The following is a 19,717-nucleotide window of genomic DNA, read 5'->3' as shown; positions in this document are numbered from 1 at the left end:
CAATACCCATAACAAAGGCATCCCGCATGAGTAAATCTGAATGTTCAGTGGCCGTGAGGGCCTGGCAGTTGCAGTCTTATATTAGAGGTATAAGGGCCCTCCAAAAATCCTCAATTGACTCACCCGGCTGTTGGACGCGAGTAGAGAGTAGATGTCTCGCAACAGAGTGTTGGTCGACTGTGTGTAGTTCTCCTTGAGCAGTTCCATGGCCCGGGCATCTCGAATTAGCGGAAACACAATGGAGCTGAGTCTTGTGTAAAGAAGCTGTCGTTTCTGAGCCTCCGAAGGTAGAGGGTCTGCCGAAGAGATGTAGGCCTCGAAAACTGCAAGCCAGTGAACAAAGTCTTTCCTGGCATGGGGCGACTGCGGATCCAGCTGCAGGTGGTCAGGTTTAATCCTGATGTCCATGGTGTAAGGAAAATCTCACTGTAATAAATTGTGGCGCTAACAATTGCACACAAAGACTCGAGTGATGTACAAGAGAGGCTTTATTACAGTGAGATGCTATTCCTCCGGTGGCAGCTGTAGAATGGCATCTCAGTGAAGCTTACGAATATTTATACAGCTCCCTGTGGGCGGAGCTAGGGAGGAACCTGTAATACAGGTATACACATATATACAGTGGTTGGATCACCACAATATGCATAATATTTTATGATGATGTGATTGAATTATCCTTGCTCGGACTCAAATTTTAAACCTGAAGTGAATATATTTTATTTTGAATTTAAAAGTGCAATCTTATTGTTATTGGAGATGGATAGAAAAGTCACAATATTTAATGTGGGTGACAGTTGTATCTTAAAACTGATCCAAATTATGACTCTTCAGACTTATTTCAAATAAAATCTAATCTGATTCAATTTGAGTTCCAATATAGTTGTCACATTGGATAAAAGAGTGCATGAGTACATATTTTGGAATCAGGGCTGCAAATCTTCTCTATTATGGTCACCAAAGACAGGTAAAATAATTTTGCAGTGAGATAGTTAATCTTTAATAGATGTGCAACCATTGTCATTGTCAGGAGGAGGGATATGGATTTGGGCCAATCTAGAATTCAACCTCTGCTTTTACATAATAGCTACAATAAAAACAATGACTGCTGGAAATATACAGCGGGGTTATCAGCAGCTCAGAGAAAACGAATATGCTAACATTTCAGGTAGCGACACGAGAGGAGATTTTTCACTTTGTGCCTGGAGAAACTGGACCAAAGACCCTTTGTGCTTGAACTGCTGCAAATGCATATAATTGGGCCTGTGCCTTGACTACGAGCATTATAAAATAACATACCACTAGCATTATGAGTAGGAAGGGGCTTCTTGTCTGACTAGGCATTTTATCTGCTTATTGCACACCCACGTGGAGAGAAGTGCGTAGTGAGCTTTTTGGAAGGACTCTCAACAGATCATAAAACCTCCTGGGCTCCCGCGAGCAGCCCATAGACAGATAAATGTAAAATCAGCCATGATTTTAGGGATTCCTCTCATTCGCCACTGATCTATAGAATCCATAGAAATTCCTACCATGCAGAAGGAGGGCATTTGGCCCATTGGGTCTGCATCAATCCTCTGAAAGAGTGCCCTATCTAGGCTCACTCCTCCACCCTAACCCCACTAAACCTACATATCTTTGGACACGAAGGGTTACTTTTAGCATGGTCAGTCCACCTAACCCAATTACCTTTGGACATCTGTGGAAACTGGAGCACCCTCAGGAAACCCACGCAGACATGGGGTGAATGTGCAAATTCCACACAGTCGTCCAAAGCCGGAATTGAACCCAGGTCCCTGGCACTGTGAAGCAGCAGTGTTAATCACTGTGCCACCATGCCGCCTCTTCGTGTTTTTTTTTCTGATTGCTACTCTGCCATAGCAGTGAAAAAAATCCTAATGTTGCCAGCCAATCTTGCCTTATCCTTGTCAAATCATTAAATGTGTTCCTGCATTGTATTATTGATTCTGGGTTATGAAGGTGGTCGTTAATTCAACAGTTGCCACATTCTACTAAGCCCTCATCGTGACATGTGTTAGTCTGTTATCTGGATGTCAAGTAAACCTTATATACTCCTAACTCATATTCTCCAAAGGTATCTTGAACTCAGCTTTAGACATGTTGGAGAGTAGACATCAATGTTGTGAGGGATTCCACTGCTTCCAATGCACTGGAATGCATTACCTGAAAGGATTGTAGAAGCAAATTCAATTATAACTTTCTGATGGGAATTGGTTATATACTTGAAAAAGAAGAAAAATGCAGAGCAGTGGTGAAAGATTAGGGGAATGGACTAATTAGGCACCCAGTACAAAAAGGCCTCCTTCTATGCTACATGATTCTATGAGACACCATTGCATAAGAAATATGAAAGAGATTAGCTTGGCAAATAGTGTTACCTATCTTCCACAGTGTTGATGAAGTTGTTGAGTGTAATTGTATAAATTTGTAGCTTACAAGCCATGCAATCCTGACCAAAGTGCTCACATTTGTTTCAGTTCCTGTCCATCTTGTGTTATGATCCCAGTTGATGCAACTGAACTGGAAAATTGCAGAATGAAATCCTGGCCCAAAAAGCCGTAACTTACTTTTTTTTATAAAACATGGAGGAACAGAGTCACAAGACCACTAATTAGTCTTAACAAGAAAAAACATTTATTCAACATGAAAACTTGGATTACAGTACAATACTCCCTTACTCCATCCCTCAGCTTAACGAATACACACGGATTTAAAGATTAACATGGAACACAAAGTACATCTTAAACTACAATGGTCACATTAAAATAAAAAGTCCCTTTTAAGCACACAAGATGTGGTCAAATATATACTCTGCTCTGACCCCAAGTTAGTGTCTGTAATTTTCTCAGAATCTCCCCAGATGATTGCCACATAAGAATTGCCAAACTCCACTCCCAAAACAAACTTTAAATTATTCTCTCCTGATAATTTGTTCCCTCAGCGGTTTGCATTCTGAAATCTAATCTAAATTTTACAAATGAAACTTTCAGCCAAAGCTTCTGCTCACTTTTAACAGTGAATCCAGTCCAGGATTTCACACAAACCCCTGTGGAATTGTTTTGCCTTGACTGCTGTATCAACTGTTCACAATTGCTTTAACTCTCAATTCCCAGACTGTATCAAAATGACATCAAATGTTTCCTCTACTTTTGAACTCCACGTCCCACTTTAAATCTAATTACTGCGTTTGTCTCTTTAACTCAGAACAGTTGGTTTACTCTTCCTTAAATTCTTTTGAACAATACTTTGTCTCTGTTCACCTAACTCCAGACTTAGACACTCTTTCAGTCCCAATTACCTGGTTATCCGGACAGTAACTTGTATTTTAGGAAGCCCGGCTCTTTGCATCTCCCACCCTGTGCAGTCTTGTTTCTGGCAGATTGACAGATGTTCACTCCCATGATCCTGGCTGGGATCTGGTCTGCTCATGGCCGCAGGATTCTCCGGTCCCACTGCAGTGAATGGGAGATTTGGTTGAGTGCCATATTCTTCGTCCTCGCTAGCAGCAGTAGCGGGGCGGATTGCAACAGAGAATCCTGGCCCCTGTCTCCAACTACTCTCAAATTACCTAAACTAAAAATTAAAAGCTTTTTACCTTACAAGGACCTCCAGTTGCTAAGCAGCAACCACATGCTTATGCCTTTTATCTTGTTTCACACTGTCCTTCTCTATAAACCCGGAAACAGTTAGAGCTCAACCAACCCTACCACATACAAACACCTTTGCTCAGCATGAATCTGGCTATAGATTTTACCCTTCCAGAACCAGAACATTAAATTAATTATGCCTAAAATTAGACCTTGGCCGGGATTCTCCCGCAATTGGCGGGACGGCCCGGCGCTGGCTCCAAGAGCGGCGCGAACCACTCCGGCGTCAGGCTGCACGGAAATTGCAGAATCCTCCGCATTTCCAGGGGCTAGGCCGGCGTGAGCGAGGTTGGCGCCACGACAACCGGCGCCAAAGTGCCGCTGTGGGCTGGCGCGAGTTGGCGCATGCGCAGAACCGCCGGCGTGTTTCCTGCGCATGCGCAGCGGGTTTCTTATCTGCGCCAGCCATGGCGGAGCCTTACAGAGGCCGGCGCAGAGGGAAAGAGTGCCCCAATGGCACAGGTCCACCTGCAGATCGGTGGACCCCGATCGCGGGCCAGGCCACCGTGGGGCCCCTCCCGGGGCCGGATCTCCACTCCCCGAGGACTCCGCTAGCCGCTCTCCAAGCCAGGCCCCGCCAGGGTGGACCATGTCTATCTACGCCGGCGTGATGGCCGCCCGATCCATCGGGGGGGGGGCTGCTGCCAACCCCACGTCGACCGGCACGGCGTGGTCCCCGCCCCCACCCGGAGAATTCGGCAGCTGGGACGGAGCGGGGGGGGGGCGGAATTCACACCGCCCCCTGCCAATTCTCCGACCCGGCGGGGAGTTGGAGAATCCCGCCCCTTATCTCTAATTTTTACCAATGCAAATAAAAATCTCTTAAACGTACTTTTTTCCCCCTAAAATTTGTTTTTTGGTGATTAGTGATCATAGAATCATGGAATCATAAGGCTCAAAAGCAGGCCATTTGGCCTAATGTGTTTGTGATGGCTCTTTGAAGAGATATCCAATTAGCCCCATTTCACTGCCCTTTCCCCACAGCCCTGGAAATGTTCTCCAATAGTGATAATCATTATGAATCAATTCTATCATTTTTTTCTTGTAGTGATTCACCATTTCTCGACTAAAGGCAGACGTATTCGAGCAATAAAAGAAATGACAAGGACTTTGCTCCACGGAGGACAAATGATGATTTACGTGTGGGCGATGGAGCAAAAATACCGTCGTTTTGAAAAACAGGACATCTTTGTTCCTTGGAACCGATCCTTGTGTTCTCGACCGTCATCGGAATCTGGCCATAGCAACAACAAACCCACGTTTGTGAGCGCAGTCAAAGCACAAGATAAAGACAAAATGAAAACAGCCCCAAGTGAAGCCAGTGCGACATTGTCTCTCAGGCAGGATCAACGCACATTACTTCAATACAGAACCAACAATCACTCTTTGTTAGAGAACTGCTGCTCCAGGATGTCCAAAGATCAGGAGCACCGATTTTACAAGAATCTGGGGAAATCACTTTGCTCGTGGTTCTTTTCCAAATCACTCGACGAGGCCGCAATGCAGACACACATTGATCACCTTAAATCAATGAGGGATTCTCCAGAGCTGGAGAACACATGGAGAAACAACACAGACCCCACACAGCGAGTGGGGAAATTAAGGATATCTTCTAGGCACTGCAGTTTGGACGGAGATTGTCCACCATTAGTAAAGGGAGACAGTTTTGAAGATGATGAAGTTTTTGCTGAAAATCCAAAACATCAGGAAGTACAGTGGTTAGAGACCAGAAGCACTTTGAAAGAAAAACAAGGAAGACATACCAGTGAATGCAACGGGCAGGGATGCCTAAATCTTGATCAAGCTAACTCCATAGAAGACAGACAGATCTTTCAGAAAAATGAAGAAGCACAGAAATCTGAGGGAAGTGCAGCTCGGGCTTTTAAAAGGACTTCCACAACAGAATCAACAGATTCTGTGATTGACAGTATCAGAGCTGTGGCTTTAGACGATAAGCAGGAGGAAATTGCAGATGCTACAGAGTTCATGCGATATTATCATGTCTTCAGGGAAGGCGAATTGGCTCAGCTAATTGAAGAGAATGTACAGGAGCTTCACATTCTCAGTTCCTCTTATGATCATGGCAATTGGTGTGTTATAGCAGAAAAAGAATGATATGCGGAGATTATTCACTGATGTATACATTTAAATATAGAATCAAAGGTAACAGCTCTTTAAGCCATTAACTTTCAACACCAAGTTATTTATAACTCCTTTATGACTGTGGTAAGCACAATATTGAATATGTAATGCTAAAATATCTATTACATGACCCAGGTATTTGTACATTTGAATATTACAGATATAATTGGACAGCATTTCCAGCATTAATTCTCATTGGTGCCGCTAGAATTGAAGCAAAGCACAAGTGAGGAACATGGTAATGGGATTTAAAATGACCATTTCCATTTTGGTTACTGGAATGTTTTTAGGAGCAAAGTTTTAAGGAATGTCATAAGGACACTAAAATCTACCACCTCATCGGGACCAGGACACTTTGCACACTAACAGTCATGCTATACTAACCTTGTTCCACAAGGAGCAATGGGAGCTATTTCCCTCCTACGTTGTGTGAATGCAACCTACCTCTGCTAGGTCCCTCTCCATAACTTGATTGTCCCACACATTGAGGCACCAGTGTGCTGCACTATTGTGACACTCCATTATATTATCTATATGTTTACCAGAAGGTGAGTGGTAGCTTGCTGCTTTTGGGGCCAAAAACCTTTGTGAAGTTTTGGCGATATTGGTGACCTCTGACTCGGAATTCGCGGGAGTTTGCACGATTTGGGGAAAGTTAGCTTAGCGGGTTCCACATTAAGGGAGGCCTTGGAATCTCTCACTTGCCTTGAGCTGCTAAGAAATATGGCAACTTTTTCCAGGACCAGAAAGCGTGCCAGAGCATTGGCCCTCTTCCAGCTGCTCCCTTTATCAAGATATAAATACAGATACCGTGTGAGCCCCAGCCTTGATTGTGACTTGAATCTCTAAGTGGGTTCCAGCACCAGACTTTTTCTTCTTAAGGACTAAGTTCTCTACCGTGGACAGCATGGTAGCATAGTGGTTAGCACAATTGCTTCACAGCTCCAGGATCCCAGGTTCGATTCCCTGCTTGGGTCACTGCCTGTACGGAGTCTGCACGGTCTCCCCGTGTGTGTGTGGGTTTCCTCCGGGTGCTCCAGTTTCCTTCCACAGTCCAAAGATGTACAGGTTAGGTGGATTGGCCATGCTAAATTGCCCTTTGTGCCCAAAATTGCCCTTAGTGTTGGGTGGGGTTACTGGGTTATGGGGATAAGAACATAAGAACATAAGAACTAGGAGCAGGAGTAGGCCATCTGGCCCCTCGAGCCTGCTCCGCCATTCAATGAGATCATGGCTGATCTTTTGTGGACTCAGCTCCACTTTCCGGCCCGAACACCATAACCCTTAATCCCTTTATTCTTCAAAAAACTATCTATCTTTACCTTAAAAACATGTAAGGTGGAGGTGTTGACCTTGGGTAGGGTGCTCCTTCCAAGAGCCGGTGCAGACTCAATGGGCTGAATGGCCTCCTTCTGCACTGAAAATTCTATTATTCTCCAGAGTATTGAAGCTAGAGGTATCAATATGAGCTAGTTACAAATAAATCAAAAAGAGAATTCAGTAGAAATTTCCTGAATCAAGAATTTAGATTGTGGAATTCACTACCAGATGGAGTCATTGAGGCAAATAGCATGGCTACATTTAAGGGAAAGCTAGATAAGTATATGAGGGAAAAGGAATGGAATGGTTATGCAGACAGATTAAAGGATGGAGGAGGCGTGTGTTCAAAAGCAAAGCTCTTTCTTGACTGTATCTTCTTGGTAGTTCTTTACATCATGCACTTGTTTTTATTTTTCCTTTTTTTTTAAATAATTTTTATTCAAGATTTTCAATAACAAATTTTCTCCCCACAATTTAAAACAAACAAGGCATGTTTCCACACCAACACAAGAAAAGGACTCACTCCCCCAAAATAAATAATAACAAAAAACCAACAGCAATACAAGAAAGAAGAAAATAACAACATCGCAAACCCACCGCCGCAAAAACAAACCCCCTAACCATCCCCAAACCCTCCCCCCCTCCCCACAAGTTGCTGCTGAGACTGACCACTCTCTACCCCTTCGCCAGGAGGTCGACAAAGGGCTGCCACCACCGACAGAACCCCTGTACCAACCCCCTCAGGGCAAACTTCATCCTTTCCAACTTGATGAACCCAGCCGGGTTTGCCGGGCCTCCCGAACACCTCCCGCACCTGTCTTCCCCTCCGAAGAACCGGCTCATCCTTGCCCCTGTCATGCAGCACCTTCAGCTGAATGAGGCTGAGCCGCGCGTAAGAGGAGGAGGAATTCACCCTCTCCAGGGCGTTCGACCACGTTACATCTTCAATCTCTTCCCTTAGCTCTTCCTCCCACTTCGCTTTGAGCTCTTCTACTGAGGCCTCCTCCTCCTCCTGCATCAGCTGTTAAATAGCCGAGATCTTTCCTTCACCGACCCATGTCCCCGAAAGCACCCTATCTTGCACCCCCTTGGCGGCAGCTGCAGAAACTCCGTCACCTGCCTCTTAACAAATGCCCTGACCTGCATATATCTAAAAGCGTTCCCAGGGGGGAGGTTGCACTTCCCCACCAGCTCCTCCAGAGTCGCGAACTTCCCATCCAGGAAGAGGTCCCCAAACTGTCTGATGCCTCCTCTCTGCCAACTCCCAAATCCCCCACCCGTTCTCCCCAGCGCAAAACGGTGATTGCCCCGTATCGGGGCCCAAACTGAGGCCTTCACTTCCCCCCTATGCCGCCTCCACTGTCCCCAGATTTTAAGAGACGCAACCACCACTGGACACGTGGAGTACTTTGCCAGGGGGAGTGGAAGTAGGGCCGTCACCAAAGCCTCCAGACTCATACCCGCACAGGACGCCACCTCCAATCTCTTCCATGCGTCACCCTCCCCTTCCGTCATCCACCTGCAAATCATCGCCACGTTCACCGCCCAATAATATCCACACAGGTTGGGCAGCGCCTGGCCCCCTACCTCCCTTTTTTACTCTCGGGGCCTTCCGCGCCCACACGAACCCCAGAATCGACTTATTCACCCTTCTGAAAAAAGCCTTCGGGATCAATATGGGGAGGCACTGGAAAAGAAACAAAAACCTCGGGAGCACCGTCATCTTAATCGACTGGACCCTCCCCGCCAATGAAAGCGGTGGCGCGTCCCACCTCCTAAACTCCTCCTCCATCTGCCCCACCAGCCTCGAAAAGGTAAGCCTCTGCATGGTCCCCCCAGGTACTAGCCACCTGGATCCCAAGATACCTAAAGCTCCTCTCAGCCCTCTTCAACGGGAGTTCACCTATCTCCCTCTCCTAATCCCCCGGGTGCAGGACAAACAGCTCACTTTTCCCCACATTGAGCTAATAGCCTGAAAAGTCCCCAAACTCCTCAAGTATCTTCAGCACCTCTGGCATCCCCTCAGCAGGATCCGCGATATACAACAGCAGATCATCTGCGTACAGCGACAACCGGTGCTCCCCCCCCCCCCCCCCCCCCGCGCACAATCCCCCTCCAACTCTTCGAGTCCCTCAGCGCCATAGCCAGGGGCTCAGTCGCTAACGCGAAGAGCAGGGGAGACAAGGGGCACCCCTGCCTCACCCCCCTGGAAAGCCGACAGTCAGCCGAGCTCCTCCCATTCGTCACCACACTCGCCACCGGGAAGCTGTACAGCAACCTCACCCAGCTGATTAACCCCTCACCAAACCCAAACCTCCGCAACACCTCCCACTCTACTCCACTCTAACTCCACTCCACCCTATCAAAAGCTTTCTTTGCATCCATGGTTGCCACTATTTCTGACTCCCCAGCCGCCGGCACCATCATCATGATATTAAGGAGCCTCCGCACGTTGGTATTTAGTTGTCTCCCCTTTACAAACCCCGTTTGATCCTCATGAATTACCATCGGGACCACATCCTCCACCCTCCTGGACAGCACCTTTGCCAACAACTTGGCATCTACATTAAGGAGTGAGATCGGCCTGTAAGACCCACACTGAAGGGGGTCCTTGTCCCGCTTTAGGAGCAAAGAGATAATTGACCTGGACATCGTTGGGGCAGAGCCCCCCCCCCCCCTTCCGCCCCCACAGCCTCATTCAGGGTCCTCACAAGCAGAGGGCCCAGCAAATCTGAAAATGTCTTGTAAAATTCCACCGGGAACCCGTCAGGCCCCGGCGCTTTCCCTGTCTGCATACTTCCCAATGCCTCCAAAAGCACCTCCAACTCGATTTGGACCCCCGAACCCTCCACCCACTCGTCCCCTACTCTTGGGAACTCCAGCCTATCCAAAAAGCGGTCCACCCATCTGCTTCCCTGGGGACACTGCCCGGTACAGCCCCTCGTAAAAGGATCTGAACACCCCATTGATGTCCTTTCCACCCCGCACCAAGCTCCCTCCTGCATCCGTGACTCCCCAATTTCTCTAGCTGCCTCCCGCTTCCAGAGCTGGTGAGCCAACATCCGACTTGCCTTCTCCCCGTACTCATATACCGCCCCCTGCGCCCTCCTCCACTGCGCCTCCACTTTCCGGGTGGTTAAAATGTTAAATTCCGCTTGGAGGTTGCGCCGCCTCCGGGGTGTCTGCATATCTCCTATCCACCCTTACCATTTCCTCCACCAGCCTCTCCCTCTCGGCCCTCTCCCCCCTCTCCCTGTGTGCCCGAATAGATATCAGCTCCCCTCTGACTACTGCCTTTAGTGCTTCCCAAACCACCCCAACCTGCACCTCCCTGTTATCATTGGTTTCTAGATACCCCTCTATGCCCCTACGGATCCGCCCGCACACTTCATCCTCTGCCAAAAGCCCCACATCCAGCCTCCACAGCGGGCATTGACCCTTCCCCTCCCCCAGCTCCAGATTCACTAAATGTGGGGCATGATCATAAATGGCTACGCCGAATGCTCTGCCCTCACTACTCTCGGGATTAGCGCCCTGCTAAGCACAAAAAAATCAATCCGGGTGTACGCCTTATGAACATGGGAGAAAAAGGAGAACTCCCTACCTCCCGGCTCCAAAAACCTCCAAGGGTCCACCCCCCCCCCCCCCCCCCCCCATCTGATCCATGAACCCCCTCAGCACCGAGGCCGCTGCCGGCCTCCTGCCCGTCCTAGACTTCGAGCGATCCAGAGCCGGATCCAGCACCGTGTTAAAGTCCCCATCCCAGAATCAATTCCTCTGTCTCCAGGTCCGGGATCAGGCCCAGCATTCGCCGCATGAAGCCCGCATCGTCCCAGTTGGGAGCATAAACATTAACCAAGACCACCCGCTCCCCCTGAAGTCTCCCACTCACCATCACATATCGACCTGCACTATCCGCCACCACTTTGGACGCAACGAACGGCAGGCTCTTACCCACCAAAATTGCCACCCCACAGTTCTTCGCATCAAGCCCTGAGTGAAACACCTGTCCCACCCAACTTTTTCTTAGCCTCACCTGATCCGTAACACTGAGGTGCGTCGCCTGGAGCATAGCCACAGCCACTCCCAACCCCCTCAAGTGAGCCAAGACCCGGGATCGCTTCACCGGACCATTCAGCCCCCTCACGTTCCATGTGACCGGGGGGGGGGGGGGGGGGCATCCCCCTCCCCCTACGCCGATCAGCCATAGCCCTTCCTCAACCCGCCACGCACCCAGGGAACCCCCCAAGCCCGCTCCCCACGGCGGCAGACCCCCCTCCCAACCCCCCTTCACCATCCATTCCCTCACAGTCCCTGCAGCAATAACCCAGTAACCCCCCCTTCTTCCTCCCCCCCAAACCCCCCCCCCTCCCCTCCCAAGCTAGGGCCCCCCCCCTAGCTGTGTTACCCCTAACATTGTGCTTCCGTGAGTCATCTGACTTCTGCTGACCCCGGCTACTCCCGCCATAACCACGACCACCCCCCCCCCCCCCCGACGCAACACAGCCACCAATCCCTCCCTACCAGCGCTGGCCCCGCCCCCAATTCCTCCGGCGCGGGAAGAAAGCCCACGCTTCCAACCCGAGCTCCGCCCCTCAACCCAACACGCGGGAAAAAGACGGACACATGACCCATCGGGACCCCAAACTACTCACCAACCCACCAGTGGACAAAACAAAAAAAACACCACCATAAATAAACAACAGCCCAGAAAACAACCCCGAAAAAACCAAAATAGCGAAAACGAACAGGCAACATCAATCAGCAAACACAGCCAATATAAACGACAGGATACCTAGGAGGGCAAAGCCTCCAAACAAAGTACATCTTTCCCCAGCCCCCTAGTCCTCAGTTCGAGTCCAAGTTCTCTGTCTGGGCAAAAGCCCAGGCCTCCACCGGAGAGTCAAAATAGAGCTGGCGGTCCTTGTAAGTGACCCAGAGGCGAGCCGGCTGTAGAAGGCCAAATTTCACCCTCTTCCTATGAAGCACTCCCTTCGCTCAATTGAAGCCAGCCCTTCTCTTCGCCACCTCCGCGCTCCAGTCCTGATAAATCCTAACGTCCGTGTTCTCCCACCTGCTGCTCGTCTCCTTCTTCGCCCACCTCAACACGCACTCCCGGTCAACCAAGCGGTGAAAACGGACCAGTACCGCCCTGGGCGGCTTGTTCGGCCTCGGCTTCCACTGCAGCACTCGATGGGCGCCCTCCAGCTCCAGGGGACCACAAAATGACCTCGCACCCATCAGCGAGTTCAACATTAGGACCACATAGGCCCCCAAATCCGAGCCTTCCAGCCCCTCGAGAGGCCCAAAATCCGCAGATTCTTCCGGCGGGAGCGGTTCTCCATCTCCTCCATCCTCGCCAGCCATTTCTTGTGCAGTGCCTTGTGCGACTCCACTTTCACTGCCAGGCCCAAAAGCTCATCCTCATTGTCCGAAGCCTTTTGCCGCAAATCCCGAATCTCCACGGCCTGGGCCGTCTGAGTCGCCACCAGCTTGTCCAGCGAGGCCTTAAACGGCTCCAAGATCTCAGCTTTAAGCTCCTCGAAGGAGTGCTGAAGCAGCTCCTGCTGCTCCCGCGCCCACTGCTGCCACGCTGCTGCTGCTTCCCCGCCCGCTGCCATCTTGCTTTTTCTGCCTCTCGCCTTCCTCTGCTGTAAAGCTGACTTTTGGACCGCCCCACTGCGAGTCCAGTTCATCCACCAGCCGCTGGGCACACTCGCTGTGTTTCCCCCCGGGGAAAAGTTAAAACAGTGCCGTTGCGGGCTCTTTGTCCGAAAAAAGCGGGAGCTGCCGAACGTGCGGCTTAGCTCCGCATCGCCGCCACCGGAAGTCCTCTTATTTTTCCTTTTGACTGAAATCCACCACCCCACTGTTCATGGAATTATAGAATGATTGCAGCACTGAAGGAGGCTCTTTTATTACACTCCTGTATTATCTTGATATACGACAGAGTGTAATATGTTACACAAACCTTGGTTGCTGATGAGGTCTTCTGAATCTCAATGAAGAAGACTCAAACTCGCCCGGGAGTAACAAAAGGTTTATTGAGTAACTATAACAATAATTGTGTGAGTTCTTTACTTTAACATTGATCCTAGTGATAAGGTTAACAAGATCAAACTACAGTAACTGCACTTGATTCCACTAACCATCTGAGCTAATCTGATCCTCCTGTCCTGGTCACAGACAATCCCAAAGAGATAGAGAGAGACCCAATGTGGTTGCCTTTATACCTCTGTTGGTCCGGCCCTCCAGTGATCATGTGCTGCTACTGATTATACATTAACCCCTTATGTACATGCACATACTGAGATCACTAGATCCCCACTTTTTTCTTGTGTTACATATTTTCTGTATGTTGTAAAGAAAATTACAACCATAATGGATGCAGTTTGCAAATGCATTGCATAAAACCTATGGGTTAATCAGTCAAATGTTAATACATTTAGTCTCTTGGCTTTTTTTTCTCGTTTGCTTGAAACAGGTAGATAAATGATGTTTTGTACAAGTTGTGATGATATTGATGATTATACGAAGCCAATTAATATTTATGAGTCCAAACTTTATGAATTTATTTGGTTGAGTTGCTCTCTTCTTCTGTTGTTGAAGTGATGATGTTGATGTTGTCATTTCTTTGTGAAAGTCATCAGTGTTTTTGTGTTTAAGTAACCAACAAGTCATCATGAGTTGTTCGAATGGTCGAATCACTTTGTTGCCTGATTTTTACTTTTTTTTCCCTCTGCTTGTGGTAGCGATTTTGTGTTACATCTTTGTTGTCTGACCTGGACTTTTTCCTGTGTTTACAGTATTGATTCTGTATGTCATCTGCCTTGAAAGCTGGCTTGCTTGTTTGTTGTGGAGCAAATATGAATTTGTGAGATTTGTTGTCATGCCATGGTATGTTTGTACTCTTGCCATTGTTTTGAGCTGTGCTGTTACATTGTCCTTCATGTGCAGAGTTGTACCATGTCGTACAAGTTGTTGTTTAATTGTAGTTGTTTTTGTCATTTCTGTCTTTGTTGTTTCAGTTGTTGTTCTTGTTGTTTTTGTCGTGCTTGTTGTTGCTGTTGTTGCCTTTGTTATGCTTCTTGTTGTTGTTTTTGTTGTTGTTCTTGTAGTTTTGTTGTTGTGAATGCAGTTTTTGCTGTTGTGCTTGTAGTTTTTGTTGTTCTTGTGCTTCTTGTTTTTTAAAAATTATTTTTATTCAAATTTTTATCAAAACCTAATTTTTTGCATAACCATGAACGACATTTAACATAACAAAATAAATGTTAACTTATAAACAGAAAAAAGAACAATAATATGTAACCTCCCTCCTCCCCCTTGCTCCTCCTCCCCCTTTCCCTTAAGTTCCCCCACTGGGGCTTCCTCCACCTCCTGAAGTTCCTGGTAGATGTCCGACACCTTCCCCTCCCCTACCCAGGTGCCGGAGACTACCCTATCTTGTATCCTGCGTGGGGGTAGCAACGGAAATGTCACCACCTGTTTTCTGAGGAATGTGTGTACTTGAAGGTATCTGAAAGCATTTCCAGGGGGCAAACAGAATTTCTCCTCAAGCGCTTTCAAGCTATGAAAGGTCCCGTCTATGAACAGGTCCCCCATCCTTTTGATATCTGCCCTATGCCAGCTTTGAAACCCTCCGTCTATCTTGCCTGAGACAAATCTGTGATTGTTGCGTATCGGTGTCCAAACTGAGGCTCCCTCCACCTCCCTGTGTCTTCTCCACTGACCCCAGATCTTTAATGCCGCCTCCACCACCGGACGTGAGGAGTAGTGCACCGGCGAGAATGGCAGAGGTGCCGTTACAAGTGCCCCTAGGCTGGTGCCTTTGCATGAGGCCGCCTCTAACCTCTCCCACGTCGACCACTCCCCCAATACCCATTTCCCAATCATGGCTATGTTAGCCGCCCAATAGTAGCAGCGTTAGCCCACCCACCCCCCCCACCCCCACCCTCCCCACCCGACTGCGCTCTAGATACAGTCTCTTTACTTGTGCGGTCTTATTTGCCCATACGAATCCTGAGATGATCTTGTTCACCCGCTTAAAGAAGGACTTAGGGATGAAGATGGGAAGGCACTGGAAGACGAACAGAAATCTGGGAAGGACCGTCATCTTAACGGTCTGCACCCTCCCCACTAGAGAAAGCGGGAGCATGTCCCACCGTTTAAAGCCCCCCTCCATCTGCTCTACCAACCGCGATAAATTAAGCTTGTGGAGGGCATTCCAGTTCCGAGCCACCTGTATACCTAGGTACCGAGAGCCCTTCTCCACCATCTTAAGCAGAAGGTCTCCCAGTCTCTTCTCCTTCCTTTTAGCTTGGATCACGAACATCTCGCTTTTCTTCTCGTTTAACTTGTACCCCGAAAAATTGCCAAAGTCCCTCAAAATCTGCATGACCTCCCCATCCCCTCTAGTGGGTCCGAGATGTACAGGGGCAGATCATCCGCATAGAGCAAGACCCGATGCTCACATCCCCCCCCCCCCCCCCCCCCCCCCCTCCCCACCACCGGACCGGCCCCTGCCAGTTCTTTGAAGCCCGCAGCGCTTTGGCTAACGGCTCTATTGCAAGGGCAAATAATAACGGGGAGAGGGGGCACCACTGCCTTGTCCCCCGGTGGAGCCTAAAGTATTCCAACCTCACCCTGTTCGTGCAGACACTTGCCACGGGGGCCTGGTAGAGTAGCTGGACCCAACCTATGAACCCCTCACAAAATCCAAATCTTCTTAGCGTTTCCCACAGGTACTCCCATTCCACCCGGTCAAAGGCTATCTCTGCATCCATCGCAGCCACTATTTCTGCCTCCCCTCCCTCTGAGGGCATCATAATGATGTTTAGGAGCCTCCGTATATCGGAGTTCAATTGCCTGCCCTTAAAAAAGCCTGTCTGATCCTCCCCTACCATCCCAGAGACACAGTCCTCAATTCTAGCGGCCAAAATCTTGGCCAGCAGTTTGGCGTCTATGTTCAAGAGCGATATCGGTCTATAGGACCCACGTTGTAGCGGATCTTTCTCTCTTTTGAGGATGAGTGAAATTGAAGCCTGTGACATTGTTGGGGGGAGGGTCCCTCTTTCTTTAGCCTCATTAAAAGTCCTTAGCAGGAGTGGGCTCAGCAGCTCCAAAAATTTCTTGTAGAATTCTACAGGATAGCCGTCTGGCCCCAGGGCCTTTCCCAACTGCATGCTCCCTAGACCCTTAACAATCTCCTCCAGCTCTATCGGCGCCCCCAGTCCCTCCACCAGATCGTCTTCCACCTTTGGAAACCTCAATTGGTCCATGAATTGCTTCATCCCTTCCCCTCCCGCCGGGGGCTCTGATTCATACAGTTTAACGTAAAACGCTCGAAAGACTTTGTTCACTCCCTCCGGGTCTGTGACCCTGTTGCCATCCTTATCCCGAATTTCCCGAATTTCCCTGGCCGCCTCCCTTTTACGCAGTTGGTGCGCCAGTATTCTACTCGCTTTCTCCCCGGATTCATAGACAGCCCCTTTAACCTTCCTCAGCAGTGCTACCGCCTTCCCTGTGGTCAGCAGATCAAATTCTGCCTGCCGTCTCCGGCGTTCTTTCAGTAGCCTCATCTGGGGGGTCTCCATGTAACTCCTGTCTACTCTGAGTATCTCCTCAACTAGCCTCTCTCTCTCTGTTCTTTCTTTCTTCTCCCTATGGGATCTGATAGAGATTAACTCCCCTCTGATAACTGTCTTCAGGGCTTCCCACACCATGGTCGCCGTTACCTCACCCGTATCATTAGTTCCCAAGTAATTTTTAATGTTCCTCCTTATCTGCCCACTGTTGTCAGCTAGCAGCCCCTCATTTGTTGTTGTTTTTGCTGTTGCTGTTGTTGTTCTTGTTTCTGTTGTGCTTCTTGTGGTTTTTGTTGTTCTTGTTGCACTCAATGACTGTTCCATGTGGATAATTCGAGTCATTTTCAAAGTTATTTGTGTCAGTGTCCTTTGTGGTACCTGATGTTTCATTGAGCGTTTCTTCTTGAGGATTGTGAGAATGATCTGATGTTGTATTGATCTTGGTGACATCACTCCTTTGTGGTTGATGTGATTCCTCTTTGATTCCTTGGTGCTTCTCTTTTGGAGTCATTTCTGGTTCACTTGAATCATCGTTGATTTCTTGGTGCACCTCTTTTGGAGTCATTTCAGGTTAATTTGAATTATCTTTGGTTTCTTGGTGCTTCTCTTTTGGAGTCATTTCAGATTCACTTGAATCATCTTTGATTTCTTGGAGTCAAAATCCTCTAGATTTCATTTTCTTGTGGGTAGTTTAGAGTGGATGAGGTTTTAATTGATGTGGTCTCTCTGGACTCAAGAGTAGTGTCACTTTGATTGTTGAGTGCTTCTGTACATACGAGCTGAGATCTGTCAGTCCCACTGTGATCTTGCACATCCTGTATGTCGATCGTGATCACATTGTCACTATTCTCACATACAGTGGGTAGACATTCAGTGTCTTCTTGGTGGTTAAATGAGCTGGGTAGACTTTCATAGTCTTCTTCTGGTGGCTCAAATAAGCTGGGTAGACTTCCATAGTCTTTTTGTTGTTCACATGAGCTTGATAGACTTTCATAGTCTGCTGCTGGTTGCTCAGATAAGGTGGATAGACCTTCATAGTCTTCTTCGTGCACAGTTGTTGCTCTGGATTGCTTCCATTCTGGAGTCTTTCAACGAGCTCTCTGTGGAGTCTTGCATCGCTCTCTCTGTGGAGTCTTTCATCACTCTCTGTATGGAGTCGTGCAGTGCTCTCTCTTTGGAGTCGATCTGTGCTCTCTCAACAGAGTCGTTCTGTGCTCTCTGTGTGGTGTCGTTTTCTTCTTGGCTGATTGACAGTTTACTGTCATCAAATGTTTCAACGATCCACCATTGCATCATGGTATTTGATTCATCTACCATGAGTAGATTCGTATTGAGCTTTTCAACCACGTTGCTGATGCTATGATCATCATATCTGAAGAACTCAGCCATGTCTGAGTAGTATTCTTCAATATACAAACCATCTCTTTTTGTTCGCATTCGTTATTGTGCTCTTCATGTTCGTGATAAGGTTAACAAGATCTAACTACAGTAACTGCACTTGACTCCACTAACCATCTGAGCTAATCTGATCCTCCTGTCCTGGTCACAGTCCATCCAAAAGATGCCTTTATTCCTCTGTTGGTCCGGTCCTCTAGTGATCATGTGGTGCTACTGATTACACATTAACCCCTTATGTACATGCACATACAGAGATCACTACAGAGGCCATTCAGCCCACCATCTCTGTGCCCACTCACTGCAAGAACAATTCATCTAGTGCCACATCCTGCCTTTTCACCATAGCCCTGAAAATTCCTTCACTTCAGATAATGGTACAATTTCCTTCTGAAAGCCATGATGGAATCTGCCTCGACCACAAAACCAGGCAATGAATTCCAGATCCTAACGCCCTCTGCCCAAAAAACATTTTTCTTTATGTTGTTTTCATTTCTTTTGCCAATTAACTTAAATCAGTGTTCTCTGGTTCATGATCCTTCCATCAGTTTCTATCTATCTACCCTGAGCAGATTCCTCATGATTATGAACACCTCCATCAAGTCTCCTCTAAACCTTCTCTTTTCCAAGGAAAACCAACCCAACTTCTCCAAATTATCCTGGTAACTGAAGATCCTTATCCCTGGAACCATTCTAAACCCTCTCTGATACCATCACATCTGTCCTAAAGTGCAAGACCCAAAACTGGATGCAATCTTCCAGTTGAAGCTGAACCAATGTTTTATGCAGATTTATCAGAACTGCCTTGTTTTTGTTCTCTGCACCCCTATTTATAAAGCCTGGCATCCATGCTTTATTATAAGCTTTCTTAACCTATCCTTCAATTATTTCTGCAATTATTTATTCATTATATACACCAAGTCCCTCTGCTCCTACACCACCATTAAAATTGTACCCTCTATTTGATATTGTCTCTCCCTGTTTTTCCGACCAAGATTAATCACTTCACATTTCTCGACATTAAATCTCATCTCCAAGTTCACCACACTTTCTGCCAGACTGTCATGTCTTTTTGACTTCCTCGTGGTTACCCTACTCCAAGTCTCCCGGCGCAGACACAATGGGCCAATTAGGCTCTGCTGTGCTGTCAGCTTTCTGTGATTTTTGTGTCACCCCAGAATTTTGAATTTATGCCCTGTATGCCAAAGTCTAGACCATGCCAAAGTCTAGACCATTAATATATATCAAGAGTAATCCTCCTGAGTCAATATAGCAGGAAAGTGGGGGTTGGTTTCCAAGTCTCAGTGATAGTCCTAATCGATTGAAATTAAATGAAAATGAAATTAAGTGAAAAATTAAATGAAACTCGCTTATTGTCACGAGTAGGCTTCAATGAAGTTATTCTGAAAAGCACCTAGTCGCCACATTCCGGCGCCTGTTCGGGGAGGCTGGTATGGGAATTGAACCCGCGCTGCTGGCCTGCCTTGGTCAGCTATAAAAGCTAGTTATTTAGCCCTGTGCTAAACCAGACCCTAATTGATTGATTGAGTTCACTATCAATATGCAAGGCTCAAGTGAGACCCTATTGAAGCACAGTAATCGGGAATTGAA

General features: G+C 47.8%; 1 protein-coding gene across 1 annotated transcript in view; it reads left to right on the top strand.

Moving 5' to 3' along the window:
- The window catches only part of LOC119962891 (probable tRNA methyltransferase 9B), an 89,264-nt gene extending 82,496 nt beyond the window's left edge, over positions 1 to 6,768 (top strand). The window contains exon 4 of the mRNA XM_038791126.1: positions 4,714 to 6,768. Within this exon, the coding sequence (XP_038647054.1) occupies positions 4,714 to 5,780 (1,067 nt within the window). The 3' untranslated portion in view covers positions 5,781 to 6,768. The remainder of the gene's footprint in view (positions 1 to 4,713) is intronic.
- Positions 6,769 to 19,717: the final 12,949 nt, after the last annotated feature.

Source organism: Scyliorhinus canicula, chromosome 3 (genome assembly GCF_902713615.1).
Source record: "Scyliorhinus canicula chromosome 3, sScyCan1.1, whole genome shotgun sequence".
Lineage (NCBI taxonomy): Eukaryota > Metazoa > Chordata > Chondrichthyes > Carcharhiniformes > Scyliorhinidae > Scyliorhinus > Scyliorhinus canicula.
The sequence above is the reverse complement of the archived record's forward strand: the minus strand, read 5'-3'. Positions and strand labels throughout refer to the sequence as shown.